Genomic DNA, 19,759 nt, shown 5'->3' on the forward strand with positions numbered 1-19,759 from the left:
ATTCTCAATCATCCTAATACCATCATACACACACCCACCCACACATATACACACACACACACATACAGACACCTCTCTCTGCAAAATATACTTTTCTTCATAATCCTGTCTTCTAACACTTTTGCTTCCTGAGACAATTCATACTTAACAAATGCTGCAGTTTGCGTACAGAATACGCCAACAATGTCACATCCAGAAAAAGTAGGGAAAAAAGCAATGCATGAATTCCTGTACAGAAACACATATACACCCACATTTGAAGAAGCTGTGTGCTTTATGGCAATGGTATAAAAAAAGGTTGCTATTTTCAGAATGGGAGGGAACTTGCGGCTGGTGTAAAATTGAAGCACTTTTCCCTGTACATGCTCCTTGCTGAAGCCTGTGGAGGCAAAGTAGGAACATGGTTAATTTATGAAAGTGACTCAGAAGTGGAAGACAGCGAGAGAAGGCAGTGGGTGAAAGTGTGTTTCATGAAGCAATGCAAAGATGCGCACTTCCAGCCAGGGTCACGAGGTTCGGGCGTTGTTCCAAGTGATGAGCTCAGTACTTGATGTCACTGGTCAGCCTGTCCCTGGAACCGTATGAGCAGAGCTGAGGCGGACAGTGGAAATTAACTGAGTTTGATGCAGTAGAGAAAAGTGAGAGGACAGGGGCAAAAACGGAGAAGCTGGTTGGGTTACTCTTCCAAATAAAATAGGGTGTGCACTCACAGGCCAGTTTATAAGGTACACCTTGCTATGCTGGACATCCTTTTACCGTCAGAACTCCTTAATTCTTTGTGGCATCAATTCAACAGTTTTCTGGAGACATTCATCAGAGATTTTTGTCCATATTGACATGATTGCATCACATAGCTTCTACAGATTTGTCAGCTGCATTTCCATGACGTGAATCTCTTACTCCACCACATCTCAAATGTGCTCTATTGCATGACGATCTGGTGACTGTGGAGGCATTTGAGTACAGTAAACTCAATGTAATGCTAAAATACTGTGATCTTAAAAAGAATGGACATGGTCACCAAAAATACTCGGGTAATGCTGTGGCATTTAAACAATGATCAGCTGATACTGAGGTGTCCCTAAAATGTGGCACAATAACCCCAATAATAATAATAAATTGCATTTATATAGCGCTTTTCGGGGCCCTCAAAGCACTTTACAATTCCACTATTCAGTCACTCTCACACACTGGTGGAGGCAAGCTGCAGTTGTAGCCACAGCTGCCCTGGGGCAGCTTGACAGAAGCGAGGCTGCCATATCGCGCCATCGGCCCCTCTGGCCATCACCAGTAGGCGAAGTGTCTGACACAACGACCGAGACTGTCTGAGCCAGGGCTTGAACCGGCAACCTTCCGGTTACAAGACGAACTGCCAACTCTTTGAGCCACAATTGCCCTCACCCATTACACCACTAGCAGCAGCCTGAAATCATCAAGATGAAGCAGGATCGGTCTATGCTTTTATGTTGTTTACGCTAAATTCTGACTCTACTGCCTACCAACCCCATATCATGACAAAGTGTCCTAAAAAGAAATTGTCCAATTTTGGTGAGCCTCTCCAAACTGCATCCTCTTTTTTGTGTTTAAGATCGGCACCTGGTGTGGTCTTCCGCTGCTGTAGCCCATCTCTGTTGAGATTCAGAGATGCTCTTCTGCATACCTTGGTTCTAGCAAGTGATTATATGAATTACTATAACCTTCCTATCAGCAGGAAACAGTCTGGCCATGCTCCTCTGACCTCTGACATCATCTCTATGAACTGCCAATGAGTATTTTCTCTTTTTCAGACCATTCTCTGTAAACCCCACAGACAATCTGAAGATCAGCAGTTTCTGAGTTACTCAGAAACTGCTTTCAAAGTCATTCAAATCTCATTTCCTCCCCATTCTCATGTTCTGTTTGAACGTCAGCAGGTTATGGATTTGCTGCATGTGACTGGCTGATATTTGCGTTGAACAGATGTACATAATGAAATGTGTCTGGTGAGTACTGATCAACTGACTGCAGATGCATACAAACCTTTATGCTAAAGAGGCAAATACATATTATGTTGATTATGATTTCCATTTATAAAATTACACTGCTAATGTTTATTTCTCTTGTTCTCATATCCAGAAAAGACTGCATCATTTTCTTTCCTTTTTTTTGACATTTTAAAAGTTTAAAAAATTGGCTCCCAATGTTTTCTCACTTCTTTAGTTTTGTCAGTGCTGCTTGAGTCAAGTTTGGGTGTTTTTCTCTGTAAAGTAGCTGAAAAGACTTAAAAGGAGATTTTTTTTTTCCTTTTTCTTTTACCAGGTCTTGTTCAATATACAATCAAAACATACCCAGTGGAGCTCATTAGCAGTCTGAGATAGCAAGTGCATATTATCTCTGACCATCACAGAGGCTTGAAACAGCTTCACTTGGCTTTTAGTTGAAAGTTGCTGTTCTCCAATGTAATGTCTCATTACTTTCAGTAAATAATATGCTTGAAAAGGCATGTGAACGCCACGTGATATGTAGGGTTTGTGAGCTGCAGCTCGCACACAGGCGATAATATCTGTAAGCTCTTTGGAGGAGGGCCTGGTTGTATATGACACTTCACTGCATTCACATAACTTTGAGGAAATTCTATAATTTATAGACTTTGCATTCATTTTGGCAAGTCTGTGAAACATTTAAGTAGCCCCATTGTCAATTATTTATTGGTCGGATTTGAATTCATAAGAGAAGCACACAATCTTTTGGGAGATCACAGAATTATTCATGTGCCATGCAGCTATATATTTTAGTGAGAATCTGTTAAGATTATGTAAGTCTGTTGCTGCTGTCAGACTATGTAATAGCACCCTGGAGCCCTTACAGCTCTGGATGAGGAGATATTTTAGCAAACTAGGTTTTTGTCTTTATTCCCCTGACTGGATTCAGTGAAGCAAATCACTGGTGCTTTAATGCTTAAAACCAGAATAGGCTTCTTCCCTTTTTCTTCTATTGACTAGATGCAGTGAGGCAAATATTAAAATGCACATCAAAGAATAAACAATCTCTCTTAACTTTGGTGCTACATATGAGGCTTTCAACCTAAATTACCACTGGCGTGATTTGTCTCCTCTCTCTGATATGATCTTCAAGAGCGCACAAGCAGGAGGACACAGACAAGCTATTAAAAATCAGTGTAGTGCTGTGCCGACAAAGCCATCCACCCTGAACTCCTCCCTACTGTTGCTTTATAACATGCCATTGTTTTCCTCTGTCAACAACAAGATAAAACCTATGCTGTATATAAAATCAGAGAGAATATTTTAGAGACCAATTAAATGTGAAGGCATTGAAGAAAAACAAAGCTCAGAGGTTTCCAGATGTTCCTTCCATCTGTAGAAGCTAAGCCTCAGTAAAGTCCACACTTCATTTCACCATTAACCATTTTGTGTCATTACTGCTGAGTCATATGACCGATCTTGATTATTCTGCACAGTCACTGATTCCCCTCCGAGAAAGAAATGCATCCCTCTCAATTTGTAGCTGAGGCAAACAGACTCACTTGCTGCCTAATTAGAGTTTCATTTTGTCTGAATGCTTGCCACGTGTACTGCAGGGTGCCTTTTAATTTGCACGCAGTGCAGAGGTGTTTTTCGGTGAAATTGGTTCTTAATCTTTCCTTTCTAATGTTTTTTTTTTTTCATCAATACAGCCACTCAACACAGTTGCACCATTGTTCTCCGATAAACACAATAGTTAATCAGTAAAACGTGTGTGTTTCACAATCAACTGGTATTTTAAACACATAAAGTACTTTGCTAACTAATGGGTGAAGTGATTCTGTGCATCTTTTATATACAGTGTGTCCTGGACAATTATACTGTCAATTAAAAGAATCCTTCCTCCCTGCAGCTGTCAGACTGTACAATCAGAACTGCTGCCAACAAACATAGATGTTTACATCTGCGCTGTAACTGCAATAATTTAATCAACCGATTTGCACTACAACCTGGTTTGCCTCTTATCTGTAGTTATTTTTTATTTAATTTAATAACTGTACAGTACTCTGTTTATAGTAACCATTGTACTTAATGTAAAAATGTAAATATGTAAGAAAAATTGTGTATGTTTCTGTTCTGTGTCCTGTGTCCTGTTTGTTGTATATGTGTCTTTCTGGCTGCTGTTACAACCAAATTTCCCCTTGTGGGACAATTAAAGGATTATTCTATTCTATTCTATTCTATTCTATTCTAAATGCACTCTTTTATGTAAACAAACAATCAAAAACAATATGTGTTAGTCTCTGATTAGTTCAAAGGAGTGAGTGTACATCTGATATTTTAGGCAGTAATATTTTTATGTCTTTTGTCCTGTCTCCTCCAAATGCTCACAGCAGATGGCTGCCCTTCTCTGAGCCTGATTCTTCCTGTTATCAGAGAGTTTTTCCTTCCCACTCTCACCAAGTCCTTCCTCAAACGCAGTCGTCTGACTGTTGAAGTTTTCTCTCGATTATTGTATGGTCTTTACCTTTCAATTTAAAGAGGTGACTGTTGTGTTGGGCTGTGATTTGGGACTTTATAAAGAAAATTTAATTGAATTAAAATATCGCACAACCAATTATGCTTTAAAATTCTGAAACAAAATTGGAGTTATCAAAACTTTTAAAAAGTAGTACAAGAACAAGAGCGTCAAGATGTCATGTGATGACATCTTGACGCTCACTGCACAGGTCTTTATTTTAGCACGATGACATTCGTGCTAAAATAAAACCCACTCATGTAGTCATGGCTTGGCTTTTCTGTCATAAGTGTATATAAAACACCACCTTCTAAGATGCTACTATGGAGATATGGCAGACAACAGGTGTTGGATGCTACTTCCTATAATCTTTACCCTAACCTAACATAATCCTGGTAATCGTGTTGGTGGGGTGGGTCAACAAAAACACTGCCTTGTAGCTCTTCCTACTTGTAATTCAAGTCACACTTTGACATTAGCTGCTAGAAATGCCGTTGAGCAATATGAATTTCGAGATGAAGGTCAAGTAGAAAGTAATTTTCTCATCAGTGCAGCAGAGTGAGTAAACATTTGCTTCTAATTGCTACACGAAAAGCCATAAAGCCTATTGTATATAAAGCGTATGTAATGGTTAATAATTCACGTGTTATTGTTTTACTTTAAAGGCAGCAGCCAACTCGCAACTAGAAACACAGCTTTGTTTTTTGTTTTTTACAGGACACAACATCCATGAAAGCGTAACCAGAAAGTGATTCAGCTTTATTGTACACGGGTGTCAGATCAGGAAATTAAACTGCTCCTGCCTTATTGGTACAGAGGCAAGAGCATATGCATAGACGGGATGAGATGTGTGTCAGTGTGAGCGTGAAGTCCGGCTGGATCAAAAGAGCCAGTAACAGTGGTTCACTACCATTATCCCTCACATGCAGGCCTGCTGTGATGGAGACACGCATTGGATGTCACTGTCCTCTTTGGTCCTCAGCGATACAGATTCAGAAAAAGGGGAGAAAACAAGGGAGGACTGAGGCTGAAGGAGGGAGAGCGAGTGGGAGGAGCCAGCCCTGACTGCAGCAGAAAAATGAGTGAGCGGAGGGAAAAAGGGGGAGGGCAGAGTGGTGATGAGGAAACAGTGAAGGATTTGGAGGAAGAGAGAGAGACAGAGAGAGATGGGAAGAGAAAGAGAAGGGGAGGGGAGGCAGCATCTGCTTGCTGCAGAGCCTTTCATTGATAAAGTAGCACCGGAGTGAGCCAGAGGACTGCAGCTGGACTCATCACACACACGCTTCATCATGCTTTCATTCATGTACTTCGCGAGACTTCCTCTGTGCACTCACCGACAGTGCACCTCAAGTCTTTGCACCAGTGAGGACGCACACGCTCACCCACTAATCACACAGTGACATGCTCTTTATTTAACAACACCATCGCCTCAGACTTGCTTCTGTTCTCTGCATCCTATTTTTGGGAATGTAAGCTTAGCCCAGAGAGGGACACTTGTAACTGGGAGTTGTTGGTGTTGGTGGTGCATCTGATCTTGGACCGGGCTTCGGAGGAGTCTCCGGACAACAACAAATAAAAAAAGACAGGCTGCAGCAGGATCAGGGGAAACCAGCCAGCGCAACGGCATAAAGGTAGGGATGGAGAAATTAGGCATTCATCCAGACTTGTAGAACCGTGCTTAAACACATCCATCTTGTAAATACACTCGTGGATGCACGTGTAAACTTCACACACAGCTCACATTCACTGAGATGCTGAGTGTGGGGTGCTGTAAACAATGCTGTTTCCTGCCCACATCAACAGGAGCCGGTGTATTTGTCTCTCCATCTCTTTCTTTTCTGTGAATTTCTCACTTTCTTCAGCCCATCTTCATCTCTGTTCTGAGAGGTTGGTTTTGAGGTAATCTCAAAATATCACAGTGTCTCACCCTCAAGTTTTTGGTCCATCTGCATCCTCCTGCTGCCTCTCGCTCTCCTCTTGCATCTCAAATCTTCCTCTCATTGCGGAGGCATCACTCCTGCTTTCGTTCCCATATGGAACTCTTTCTCTTGCTTTCTCCCTGTCTGCCAGTCTGCCCGTCATCCTGGGATCTACAGAAGCAAGTGGTGTGCCGGTGTCGGCCATGAAGCTGGTTAATGGGGGAGGAGGAGGCGGCGGAGGAGGAGGAGGAGGAGGAGGAGGAGGAGGGGGAAGCAGTGGCGTGGGAGGTGGAGGTGGGGGAGAGAAAACTGCCTTCTCCTTTAAGAAGTGCTCTGCCTTCCAGTTTGTCAAGAGAAAGGTGAGTTTGGATAACAAGCAACATTTTGGTGGGGGTGTATCTTTGTGCCTACACATGAGCTGCATATTGGCTGTGAGAGGTGGTGACACAGCCAGAGTGTGTGGGTGTGTATGTGTGTGTGTGTGTGTGTGCAAACCAGAGATGATGTCATTGTGAAGGCTAAGCCGCTCTAATCAAGCGTAAGATTGGACTCCCAGCTTGTCTGTGTTTACAGCGTGTGTTAGGTTTTTATCTTTTTTTGCTTGTGTGTTTGTGTATTCCAAAACACTGTTGCACTTCGGGACCCACAAGTGTGTGTTGTGTTGAAATCACTGAGTGGAAGAGAGGTCCTGTGGTTAGGATCTAGTCAGCATATCCTGGGTTCTGCTGCAGTGCTGCCACAAGGCTCATTACTGGTGTGTAATGTTGATGGTTTGCATTAAATGTTTTCTGTGATGGTTTGTTTGTGTAGGTCTAATGAATGTGTGCCCTGGCTTTTATGAAAGCACAGCAAACTGTACTCAAAACTCAAAACGGTACTTAGGTCTCACCGTCTAATAAGGTTCACCTCACAAGGATACATTATAACTGTCACCCTCACTAGAGGTCAATAAATCAGAATTATGCATATTGCATATTACTGTCAAATTGCAGAATAATTATATCAATGGGCTGCAGAACATCTGCAAGACTTTGCATTGCATATTTCAGACTATCATAGCTATATGTTGTAAAACTCAAGTTCTAGCTAAATAAATAATTGAACAAATAAATGTGTACTCATTAAGTTATTACATTCAATGGGGAACTAAACACAAAATTGAACAACACCTCGTTCTCCTTCTTCTTTCGGCTGCTCTCTTTAGGGATCCCCACAGCAGATAATCTGCTTCCTTCCATCACTTCGTCCCTAGCATCTTCTTCTGTCACACCATCCCTCTGTCTGTCCTCCTTCGCTACATCCATGAATTTCTCTCTTGTCTTCCTCTTATTCTCCTGCCTGGCAGCTCTATATTTAACATCCTTTTGTCCAATATCCCTCCTCTGCACATGTCCAAACCATCACAGTCCCCACTTTCACTTCTACACTCCTGTCCTTCTTTCTCTCTCACTGCCTCTAAACATGCCTTCCCTCCCTCTCCTACTCTTTTGTATTTGTTCAGCAGTAGCGCACTATCCACTGGGCCCCTGCTGGTCAACTGCATTGGTTTCAGTCATCGTCAACCCAGGCTTCAACCAGTATGCAGTATGAAAAGCTCATTCTTATCTCATTTTTGCACCAGTTTTATACTGACTGCCCTTCCTATCTGCACTAGCCTAAACCTCGCTTAAAACAATAACGAATATATTACAACAATAGTTTGTACCACACTTTTTCAAGTTTTATAACTGATTAATTATTAGTAAACCAGTCATTAGTTGTAGCCCTAAGAAACTAGCGGCAAGATTTACTAAATGGGGCAAAACAGAAAAAAACACACATAATTCGTTTTATGGGTGATTTACAAATGTACTGTTTTCTAAACACAAGCACAGAAGGTTCACTTCAACATCAAGCACAAAAATAAAACGTGCTTTTTATCTGCATTACATATCAGGGCAGTTATCAGTAAATTGCATGTCACAGATGTTAATAAATCAGTTTGCATACTTGATTGCATCTTGAGAAATGACCGTGTATGACTGCCGCAGCTTCGTTAGATTTCGAAAAGTCACTGTATGCTGTAATCTGACTAAAACATGTCAATCTTAAAAACAAATTTAATTATGCTCCCTGAATAATTTGCAGTCCATTTACATGAGATCAAAAAACAAAACAGCGCGCGGTGCCTGCAGGCCATAACAGGAAGGATATGACTAACATTACTTCCCGCTTATGGAAGAGAGGTAATGCACTCAGTCAATAATCACATTGCTGCTTTGGGGATACAACAGACCTTTTTAATTTTTTATGTAGTAAAATAATTCAAATGACAAGTTAAGGGCTGATTGCAGCTGTTATTTACTTCATGTTGCCACAATTTCAGCCTTAGGCAGCCTTGGCATCTTCCCAGATAGCAACAAATCAGCAACAATCACTTATGCTCTTGAGTCATATTAGTTTCTTATCCGGTAGGTTACTGGATAGATTTACATACATATCTGATCTGATTGTGTCCCTGCTGTGTTTTTGTTTTGTTTTTTGGTTGTTGTTTTTTTTACTCAGAATATGAGTGGTCCAAAATGTGTATTCTTGTGTGTCTGTGCTGGCTCAGATGGAGTACAGTATGGTGTGGATTACTGATGAATCGCCTGGTGAAAAAGGACAGATTGCGTTAACACCCACACACACACACACACAACTACGCATGTACTCCCACAGGCGCTCTATGCTGCAATGAATTTCCCACAGAGTATCTATCGACGTAAACTTAACATTTTTCTTTTCAATTTTTCCAAAATGGTTTCAATTTTGGCTTCCCTTCTGCTCCATCCAAGCGATGATAAAAAATAAAATTAAAAAACAGAACCTTGCAGAACATTCCCGAATCCCGGTTGATGTTACTGCTGCCCCTCAGGGTTTATTTATTTCTCTAATTGCTTCAGAATAATCCTAATTGCATAATAAGGAAAGCATGAGTCCAAACAGAGCCTTGGGTCATGCAGAACAAGGAATAGAAATGTAAAGTCAATACAGCTGCATTCTGCATGTAACTGTACTTTTATCTGTCACTGTATATTTGAACATTTACAACTTGTTACACAGGAGCAAATACGTAACAGCGATGATGTCGTGCACAGCTTTTCAGTGATCCAAAAGAAAGCTAACATTTTCACATTCCAATGAGCGATGGATGACTGTGTTTTTGTGCCAAATTCGGTGGATTCAGCACCTATAATTAGTTTCACTGTCAGCGCGGCGCGGTGAACAACAGGTATGACAACGCTGTTTGATCTGTCACATTCCGTTACCTCTTTGAACCTGATCTCAAAAACAACAAAGGGAAAACTCATGTAATTAGATGGAACTCCAATCACGTGCAGCCAGTTCATGACTCGCGATGTGTGAAAAGCTTGTGTTGCTTTCTTATTTTAGGTGTGCGTCATCCGTTTTCTGTGGCAGCCCTACAGCAGCTGGCTTGTTTTTGTGTTGACCTGCTGGAGTGTTTTTCCAAGTCTGTTTTCTCTTCGACCCGACATGCCTTGACAGGCTGTCGAGGCCGCCCTTCGACTTAGGCGTTCGATCTCAGCGTGTGTGCTGTATGTGTGTGTGTGTGTTACTGCACTTTGGACTCTGTGCTGCTCAGCTGCCACAGGCTACAGCCCTGTGGTGTGTGTTTTCTAAATTTTCGAGTCACGCAGCAGGATGAAATTTCACAAGGTTCCTCTCACTGTCAATCTCCTTCTGTTTCTGTGTCTGTTTATCGGTTTCCTCTCCACTTTCACCAAGGTTTTTTTTTTGTTTCCTCCACACACACACACTCACACACACACAAACGTAAACACACCAGTGTTTCCTGTAAGTGACAGTGCTTCTCTGGTCTTAGTCACTGAAGGAGCACGGTGTGTACAGTATGCATTGTTCTTGCGTGCACCGACTTGTGCTGCGTTTGTTGACAGCATAAGGGTAATAATTAGAACACGTGCTCATGACGTGAATGCATGAAGGTTTGACTTGTGGTACTTCATCACAAAAGCACACTTGAAGACTGATGTTCTCCTCAGCTTTTACGAAGTATCGGTGAAGCAACACTGGTGTTGAAAAAAGACACAAAAGCCAAAAACATACCCGGGAGTAGACAAACAAGGCTGTGCTTTCATTCTTCATCAAAGACAGACTCAACATCATACTTTGCACCATCAGATGTCTTTGTGTGTGCTTGCATGTGTGTGTGTAATACATATATGTCATCGTGTGAGTGCACCCCCTCTGATTAATGTGTGGCAGAGTGGAGACACAATCTGTGCCTCTCATAAGTGCATTGTGTGTATCTCATTCTAGCCAACGTGTAATCATGGATAAGATTACAAACAGCTGATGATGAGTTGCAGCTGGTAAGGTGTGTGTGTATATGCACTGTATGCACATTTGCGTCTGTGGAGATCTTGCGCTGTTACCTTTAACAACAGAGGAAGAAACTGAGATGTTATAAGTCAGATCAGAGCATTTTTTTTTTCTTATTTAGAATAAATATTGTTCTTTTTTTCCTGTGCAGGTACGGAGATGGATGAGGAACCCGAAAGTGAGTGTGGAGAAAGCTCAGGGGAAAGGCCTCCTTTACTCCTGTCCAAAGTGTCCGCTGGCTGAGGACCTGTGGTACACCCACTTCCCATCACCGTATGGCTGCTGTCATTATGCAGGACTGCAGGGTGGCCTGTATTACCACCAGGAGCCCTGCTCACCTTGTCCTGCAAATGGGCAAACGAGTGGCCATGAAAAAAGCAAGGGCTGCAAGGTAAATGGAAAAACAAACAGTCGCTAATCGTGAATTCCATTGTTGGAAAAAAAACTACTTTGGACTTCCCAGCTATTAGTTCACTTTGGTAATTTGACTACAGAGAAACTGTATCAGAAGAATCTAGTTTGGTAAATAAAAGCTACTTAGGAGAAATTTAAAACTAGAAGAAGTAAAAAATTATGTTCAGTAAACATTAGAAAAAATATGGCAAAAGACACATTTCAGCAAAATATTTCAGCTTGACTGAGTTACAGCAAAGGTCCAATGTTTTTCACAGGTCACACATTTAAAAAGTGCAAGTAATATTAGCTTTTGATCTTTGGTCTCACTCTGGCCTGTCATATATTTGCTTATTCATTGTGATATTTGGAAAGTTTGTCCATGTTGATGTCACTGTGTGAATAATGAACAGAGCTCACCCTTTTGCACATGCAGTACACAAAAGTCAAATTTCTGACCGATGAAGGGACTGCCTGTACGTGGACAATGAACAAAAGTACTGTGCCACCTACACATTATCCCAACAGGGGCTGTACTTCCATGGAAAGCAATGCCATGAAGCCATGTTAGTGCTGGAGGAGGTTTGGAACTGCTTAGTTATCGAGTCACCAGTGTGACTTTTATGGACTATGCTGCTCATCACTCTGTAACTTTCCGTGGTCTCCCACTGAATTGCCGTGGTTCCTAAACAGTTCCTCTTTGTAAAAAATGTTCTTTTTGACTGATCAGACGAAGTTTTGAGCTGGTGTCTGGTGTAAAACTAACACAGCATTTCATAAAAAGAACATCATACCACCAGTGAAACACGGTGGCGGTAGTGTGATGGTCTGGGGCTGCTTTGCTTCTTCAGGAACTGAACGACTTGCTGTAATTGATGGAACCATGAATTCTGCTCTTTACCAGAAAATCCTAAAGGAGAATGCCTGGCCATTGAAGCTCAAGTGCTTCAATGGTTATGATCCAAAACACACCAACAAGTTCACCTCTGAATGCCTCAAAAAATAAATAAAATGAAGGTTTTGGAGTTTGCTATATAAGCCAAGACGCTTTAACATGACCTTAAACAGGCTGTTGATGTTCAAGAGTGGGCTAAAATTCTTCCACAGCAATGTGACAGATTCATCCCCAGTTATCACAAAAGCTTGATTGCAGTTTGTTCAGGCCAGGGTGACACAACCAGTTATTAGGCTTAGGGGGCAATTACTTTTTCACACAATAGGTTTGAAAAGCTATTTTTAAATAATAAATAAAATCATAATTTAAGAACTGCAATTTGTAATTCCTGCAGCTTTTTGATTTTTATCAATTATCGTACCACGCAAAGTCAAGGAACAAAACCAGCTGTGTGGAACTTTTTGGGCTTGTGCCACTAAATAAGTCATTGTTTACTTATGACCCATTACTTTGACTAGCTTTAGATTAAGTGTGCGCTTTCAACACATTATGGGGACATTTGGGGAAATTCAAAGGATTTAATGTATTTATTCTAGATCTAAAGGGGAAAAAAATGTTTCCACATTTGAAAATCTCATAAATCAATTTCTGAGCACCAATTTCTAGTGTCAGTTCAACAAGAATGATTGTCTGCCCCACAAAATTAAAAGTTAATAAAATTCCAATATTTGTCTTTAGCTTGCAGAAGGAAAAAAAAAAACATTTTTAATCTTGAATTTAAATAAAATATGTGTGAAACGGTACAGCCATTACAAGAAATAAGAAAAATCATCACCATCTGTAGACAAACTAAATTGGATTAATGTCTCTGTCACATAAGCTTTATTCGTACATGTGAACAAATTGTTAATTTAAAGAGAAAGCGAGAAGTTAACAAGAAGAATGTGACCTATTTCATGGTAAGGGAGAGGCCGCCCACTCACCTGGTGCCTTTTCACCTAAAATCTCCTCATGCCTGCAGCAGGAAGCATATCCCCGATACACTCCAGGACATCACTTGACTCATTTCACTGATGTCCCACCGAAGGCAAACAAACAAACCAAATTAGGCTTTAGAAGACTCTAGATAATGTTGTGATCCTCATGTTTTCCCTTTAAGCTCCTTCACGAGTGCTGTTATGTAACATAAACAATAAGGCAACTGAAGAAAAGGGTGTTTTTCTAAAGTCCACCTTTGTTGTTGCTGTAAATTAGTGCAGGAGGCCTGCATTTAGCAGAGAACGCGGATACTCTGTTAAAAATCTTTACCAAAGAGGAAGTAAATTCACACCTGTGCACTGGAGGAAAAGTAACTGTCAACACACACGACTTGCCCAAACATGCATGGCAGGCCTTTTATGTCGATGCTGCTGCAGATGTACTTGGTTATGCAACTACGATTACAATAGCTATCCCACTGCCTATCAATCATTTTAGCCATCAGATGGTTCCCTGCTTGTGTGTTTTTCCAGACCTATGGGCATCAGTAGGGAATGAGTCATCACTATCCCACTGAGCTAAACTGTGTTTGTTGAGAAACCATGCTAAAGGTGTGTTTGGATATGAAACAGCACGCTATTGTTGCCCAGCACTCTATTCCCTTTCCTGTGTCGCTTTTTTGTTTCGCTGACTCTCCATCTATTCCACCTCTTGACCTCAAAACCAATAGATGTGTCTTCAGTAGTACTGATGTGTCTCAGCGGGTGTAATTGGTGTGTGCGTGTTTGTGTGTGGCTCTGGGGTTAAAGAGGAGGGGGCTCGGTGGTGAGTCACAGCTTGTTTATAGTGTAGTGTTTGAGCTGTGGTAGTTGTTCACATTTCAGACGTAGTCGAAAATGGGTTTTGATCCAAGATTTAGTTCAATGATTGACAGCATGCAAACAGTAGCCCTTACTATGTGTCTCAATATGAGGGATTCCACCATTCGACTTGTTCTGCCATTGCCAAACACAACACAAACATCATATTTGGTCTTGTTCCCGGCATACTGTGCTGTATCTTTGCACACTTTGTCCAAATACTTTACAACTCAGGGCATAAGGCGCAGCTTGCCAAACACTGACAGAGCGTGATGCTTGTTCAACAAATGGAACACTGATAGAAACATTTCCCTCGCACGTCAAGCTCGCTGCTCTGTTCTCCAGGAGGCCAACTTCAGCCTGACTCAAATTTAAATGAGAAAAATCTTCACTATGAAATTTCAACAGCCCGTCAAAGCAAACAGCAATTTAGACAGCTCTCTCAGACTGGAACTTCAAAAAGTGGGATGATGACGCTGAGAGACTGCTGTCACTGCTGACACCAGATGACGGAAACGCTCTCGGGACACTTATCGCGGTCTGATACGTTGCTCCTTGTTCTTCGCTTTTTGTGCTCTGCATTGTTAAATATGAATGTTCAACTTTAGCCCGGCTTACTGCAGCTTTTCTCATTCAGAGAAGAGGCTTTTGAAACTGTTAATCTGCGCTTGGCAGCAAAATATCATTGCACTTGTTTGTTGCCAGAGGAGCTGCGCTGAACTTGAATTAAAGTTTTAACCAACCCACAAGAGGCCAGAGCAATAAGTAAAATATGAACCGTGCAATATCTGAATTGATAAGTTTAGAAAAGGCAACAGTTTAAGTGTTGTTCTCTCTCCAAGAGAGTCCTCGCTGACAGAATGCCCACCTCCTCTAATAACAAAGCATCAGTACCATTAAAAATGCAGGTAGCTCAGCTTGGCCTTGACACAGTGCGCTACATCACCTTCACCCCACCGCCACAGCGCCTGTGAGCGATGCTAATTATAGACCGAGCTTTATGGTGCTGATTATGTCATAAAGTGTGAGTGTGCTAAATTTATGACACAGCAGTTTTTATTGAGGGGCAATGAGGCTTACTGGAAGCAAGAGGAAGGTGGGGGAAGTGAATGTAAGAAAACAGAAGTGAAAAAAGGTGGAAATATAATAATATTGTTGGAGAGAAAAATAAAAGGGAGGGATTGGGGGAGCTGAGGGGAGGGGCACAAACAGAGGAAAACTGTGATAGAGAGAGAGATGAGAAGAGCTGAGAGGATAGTTTTATTACGAGATTGAAGATGAGGTCAGCGTTTGTGTCCCACTGCCAACGCATGAACAGAAATCAAAAGTATATAAATCCTCCTGATAAGGAGGGCCTGCACTGTCCCGTATACACAACAGCAGACGACCAGATACACTCACGAACACACACACCCGCACACACATGGTTAAATGCAAATGCAGCTTTTCCACTAATCTCTTAAATCGAGCCTGCACCGTTCTTGATGAAGACTTAATGAAAAATGAAAACAGCGTGAACCTTTGGTGACTCCTGGTTGTCCCAACATGTGATTTCTCTCTCTCGGCTTATGATTTCAAGAGTGCCTAATGTGCTTTATTCAGGTTTTCTCAGAAATCTTTGAAATTTCGTTATATAAATGGATTTAAAAAAAAAACCCAAAACAACTGTCCAAACTGTTATTTTCTAAGAATTTGACAAAAAATACAATTTCACAACATGGACAATCTTATATAACTCATTAATATTTAAGTTTTATACTTAGTCTTATCTCATTTAAAGGGCTAATCGTGAGTTTTAGATCAGGGAACTTTAAGGAAGTACTGTGTTGTATTTATTCACAGTTTGGAAGAGTGACTCCTGGATTACCTTGACACTGAAAAAGTCTTTAAAACGGAATAATTCTTAAGCAAGTACTGGAGTTTTAAGGGGTCCCTTTTTTGTGTTTTTTGAAAAAGTGTATATTACGTCTGTGCATTGAGATTTGACTACATTTTGACTAACAGAAAAAACCCACATGCAATGTTAACTGCAGCGATGGCAGGATTGAGGATCATAACTGACCTCCATGAGCTAATTGTCAGCCACTGCTATAGAAGTGCATCTCATCCCTGTTGTTTCCTAAACCGTTCTTTCCTTCTACTTACTTGTCCTCTCGCAAACCCCCTAACATTATACTGTATAAAATAATTACAGTTTAATAGTTTAATATAAGAGCAATATATTGTCATTAATCACGAAAAGTAATGTATTACACATTACTTGTTACTTTTCTTAAAAGTAATGCTGAACGTTACCTAATTAGTAAGTTGTTACAAGACTTGTTACTTTCTCATTACTCCGTAAAATGACCCGAAAAGCACTGTCTCATGACTACCAGGTAATTATATAAACCTAAAGACTACTGTCCCGCACACCAACACAATTCCCTATCCTAATGAGGACACACACAAGATCTCTCCTTCAGTTTTTAGGTTTGAGCACAAAGCTGACAAAGCAGTCTTGGCTAGCTTAGTATTAGCATGCTGGCTGTGCAAATGTAAGCAAAGAGATAAATTTGTGTTAGCAGTATGATACAATTGCTCCATCCTGGATGCAGTTTCCACTTTACCTTCATGCTGTCCTTTTGTGCAATAAAAATAAAAGTAACGTCCACAGTCCTCAAAAGCTGTCTTGCTGGACCAACTTCACCATTTTACTCCTGCAGCACCTGAACTAAAATCAGCTAACTGTAGTGCAAGTGCGCAGGAAGGAGAAAAGAGCATGTTTGTTTGATGTGTTTTTTCTTTCTATCCACCTGGTGCGCAGATAACTCAAGAATATACTATTATAACACAAGTTACAACATAATTGTAACTGTAATGTGATTACTTAATTTTGCACAATAATGCATTACTTTGTAACGCTTAACACTGTATATGACTTCATTTCTCATAAGAGAGGCTCTGATTTGCTCTGTGGGACTAGTGTTTAGTAATTTCCTTACATCCTGTTCCGGAAGCTGATCAGGTGATATTGTTAATAAGTCCATGTACTCAGTATGTTTTAAACACCAACCTTACCCAGAATGGCCTGGCCCAGTCTATTCCCTTTTCTGTTTACTGTCCAAAACTCATTCATGCAAGAGAAAGAGAGAGAGTGCATTAGACCAAAGTAGGAAGGAAGGAAGGAAAAAGCAAAAAGGATGAGGGCCGGCTGAAGAAATCCTGAGAGATGAGGGAAGTCAAGAAGAACGGTGATATTTATCTACGCTGATGCATCCCTGTGAGACAGGATTCACTATCCATTAACTCACAGCAAAGCACATTTCAAAAGGTTTCTTTTGAAATGTTCTCAGACCCAGAAAAAAGCCTCATTTGACAGTTAGTAAGCTCTTCTTGTTAATATTTTGTCAGAGTCAGCTAGATCATAGTGTACCTTTGTACTGGCTCAGATGATACTGGTGTCATCTGCATTTTAAAGCAAATGTCTCATGGGTCAGTTGGCCGTGACGTTTTGTTCTCCACAGAGGGAGGCGGTCTATCATAAATCTACCTTTTCTGTTCTCCTTTAGCAAGTGACAAGGCCCTGCGGGCTAAAGTCCTCTTCCACGAATGCTGATGCATTGTATCTGAGTCAGAGAAGGAGATCAGGGAGGAAGCATGATGCTAGTGTTAATTCCTTCGCAAGATCCTGTCAAGCGACTGTAGGGGTGATCACGAGTACAGCTGCATGTAAGGTGTTGAATCACACGTGCTGGCAGACTTCAGAGGTAGAAATGGCCCCATTGTAGGCCTACATATTGGCTGTTGACACTGACTTTTCAGATAAGTGGCATTTTCTTTTTAAAGTGTAAATGTGCTATTGCTGCACTTTGCACTTGAGACTCTGGCTCCTGACGTAGCGTTACCTAAGAAGAGCCCTTGCTGTACACTCTGTTACTTTTTGATGACGCTGATAGTTAATGACTTGTGAGTCATATTCAGAGATTCCACTGATTTACTTGTGACCTTTTCACTGGCACACAAACTCACTCTGGATTCCAGCCAGATCTCCCAGCTGGGGGATGTGACCTGTGAAAACTGAATGGAAACCCTCAAGCTGCTGCATTTTCAATTAAATTTATAAGTTTACAGTTTTTTAACAATGCCCTCCACAAAATAACAAAATGACATGATTTATTGCAGGGCTGCTGGCCCTGTATTAATTGCAACTAGGTGTACTTAATGAACTACTGAACTTTGTCCTCTGTTCACCAGCTTGAGTCGCATTTACTGTGAATCGCATTACTGTCGAAATATAGGTTTTAGCTACTACTGGGAATAAGAAGGAATTAAGAGTAACAACCCACAAGGCCCAATTATATTTGATACAAAGAATTACACAGAGAGCACTGGGAGCCAAAATCCCATTCCAAGTTGTTGGCTTGTCATGCATACTGTACCAGTACCAGGGGAAAAATACCTCTCATTCCAAACTTCTGATGGTACTCTTTTGAATAGTTTAGAATAACCTATGTTCACAAATTTTTTAAATTTAAAATTTAAAACCACACCAGTCTGTTGAATGCCGCACTTGGTGAGGTATGATGATGAGGTGAGGTAAATAGATTGGTACTTATATATAGCACTTTTCTACTTTAATTGAGCACTCAAAGTGCTTTCCTGCAACAAGCCTCATTCACCCATACATTCACAGAACTTTTTTTTATTAACATTCACAACCTCACAGTGTCTTCGATACATCAGACACAACTTAGGGTTCAGTTTCTTGCCCAAGGAAACTTCAACATGCAGATTAGAGGACCTCAGGGATTGAACTCAGACCTTCTGACCCTCTTCTACCACCCGAGCAGCCCCCACCACATATGACACCTGCTTAGCACCGGTATGAAGATAGTTGCTGTCAGTTTGGCCTGCTGCCTGCTTTGGCTTGCTCACCTGGAAAAACCTGAAGAAGTCAACTGGTTGACTTTTTTTTGACTGTTTCAGTTTGCCTACATCAAAGGATGCGTCATATCATTTACAACCTTGATACTTTTACATTATTACCAGTCACGCCAATGACTAATAATATCTCCCCCAATTTAAAAATATTTAATTAACATATAAATAAAGGAAGTCTCCCAGGGCCCCGGAAAGCAGTTCTAAGCTACCACTGTTTAGCATAAACTTAGCAATGGAAAACTGCTAATCCTTTCCTTTTCTTTTGTTCCACAGCCAAGTGCTCTGGCAGGCGAAGAATGTGGTTGGCGCTGCAAACTTGGAGTTGCTTTTCTCGCATGATCTCTCATCTTTGCTCACAGTGAATGCATATATATGCTCTAAAATGGCACAGTGCATTTGTTTCCATTGTTACTGCAATATCATACAGGCGGGCTTTTTTCTTTGCCAAGCCCCAAGAAAAGATAAATAAACAGAGTGGAGGCACTTCATACCTTGGCTACAGTTTCCTGTATCTGCTGTGGGAATTTTGCTTTGTGGAGATTCAGCCAGATCTATCAATAACAAACTAGAGGCAGGTGAGGCAGAGAAAGTAAGGCAGATTGTTTGTGGTGTTAAGAGGTATTCTGATAATCTCTGAAGTTTGAACAGACATTGAAGGCATTCAAGGTACACAGGAAGAGATACCTGTTTTATGACTGCTTCACATGTAGTGACAGGTTAGTTTGAGGACGTTTTTACCTGATATTTTGAACAAAGAACGATTGAAGACAGGGTTAAACAATAAGAGTAACTGACACAAACAAGTATTTTGAATTATGTTAATGCTAATGACTGTCTTGAGATTCACATTCACGTTACTACTTCTCTTCCTCTTTTCTTGACCCACTGGAAAAAAACTCCCTTGTTTCATTGTGAGGGAATTTGGGAAT

General features: G+C 41.0%; 1 protein-coding gene across 1 annotated transcript in view; it reads left to right on the forward strand.

Moving 5' to 3' along the window:
* The first annotated feature begins 5,583 nt into the window (after positions 1–5,583).
* sgk1 (serum/glucocorticoid regulated kinase 1) overlaps positions 5,584–19,759 on the forward strand; it is a 35,079-nt gene continuing 20,903 nt past the window's right edge. Inside the window, exons 1-3 of the mRNA XM_084952336.1 lie at positions 5,584–6,110; positions 6,550–6,757; positions 10,933–11,172. Of these exons, the coding sequence (XP_084808462.1) occupies positions 6,602–6,757; positions 10,933–11,172 (396 nt within the window). The 5' untranslated portion in view covers positions 5,584–6,110; positions 6,550–6,601. The remainder of the gene's footprint in view (positions 6,111–6,549; positions 6,758–10,932; positions 11,173–19,759) is intronic.

The sequence above is a fragment of the Perissodus microlepis genome, chromosome 15 (assembly GCF_051167445.1).
Source record: "Perissodus microlepis isolate ML-2025 ecotype Zambia chromosome 15, ASM5116744v1, whole genome shotgun sequence".
NCBI lineage: Eukaryota > Metazoa > Chordata > Actinopteri > Cichliformes > Cichlidae > Perissodus > Perissodus microlepis.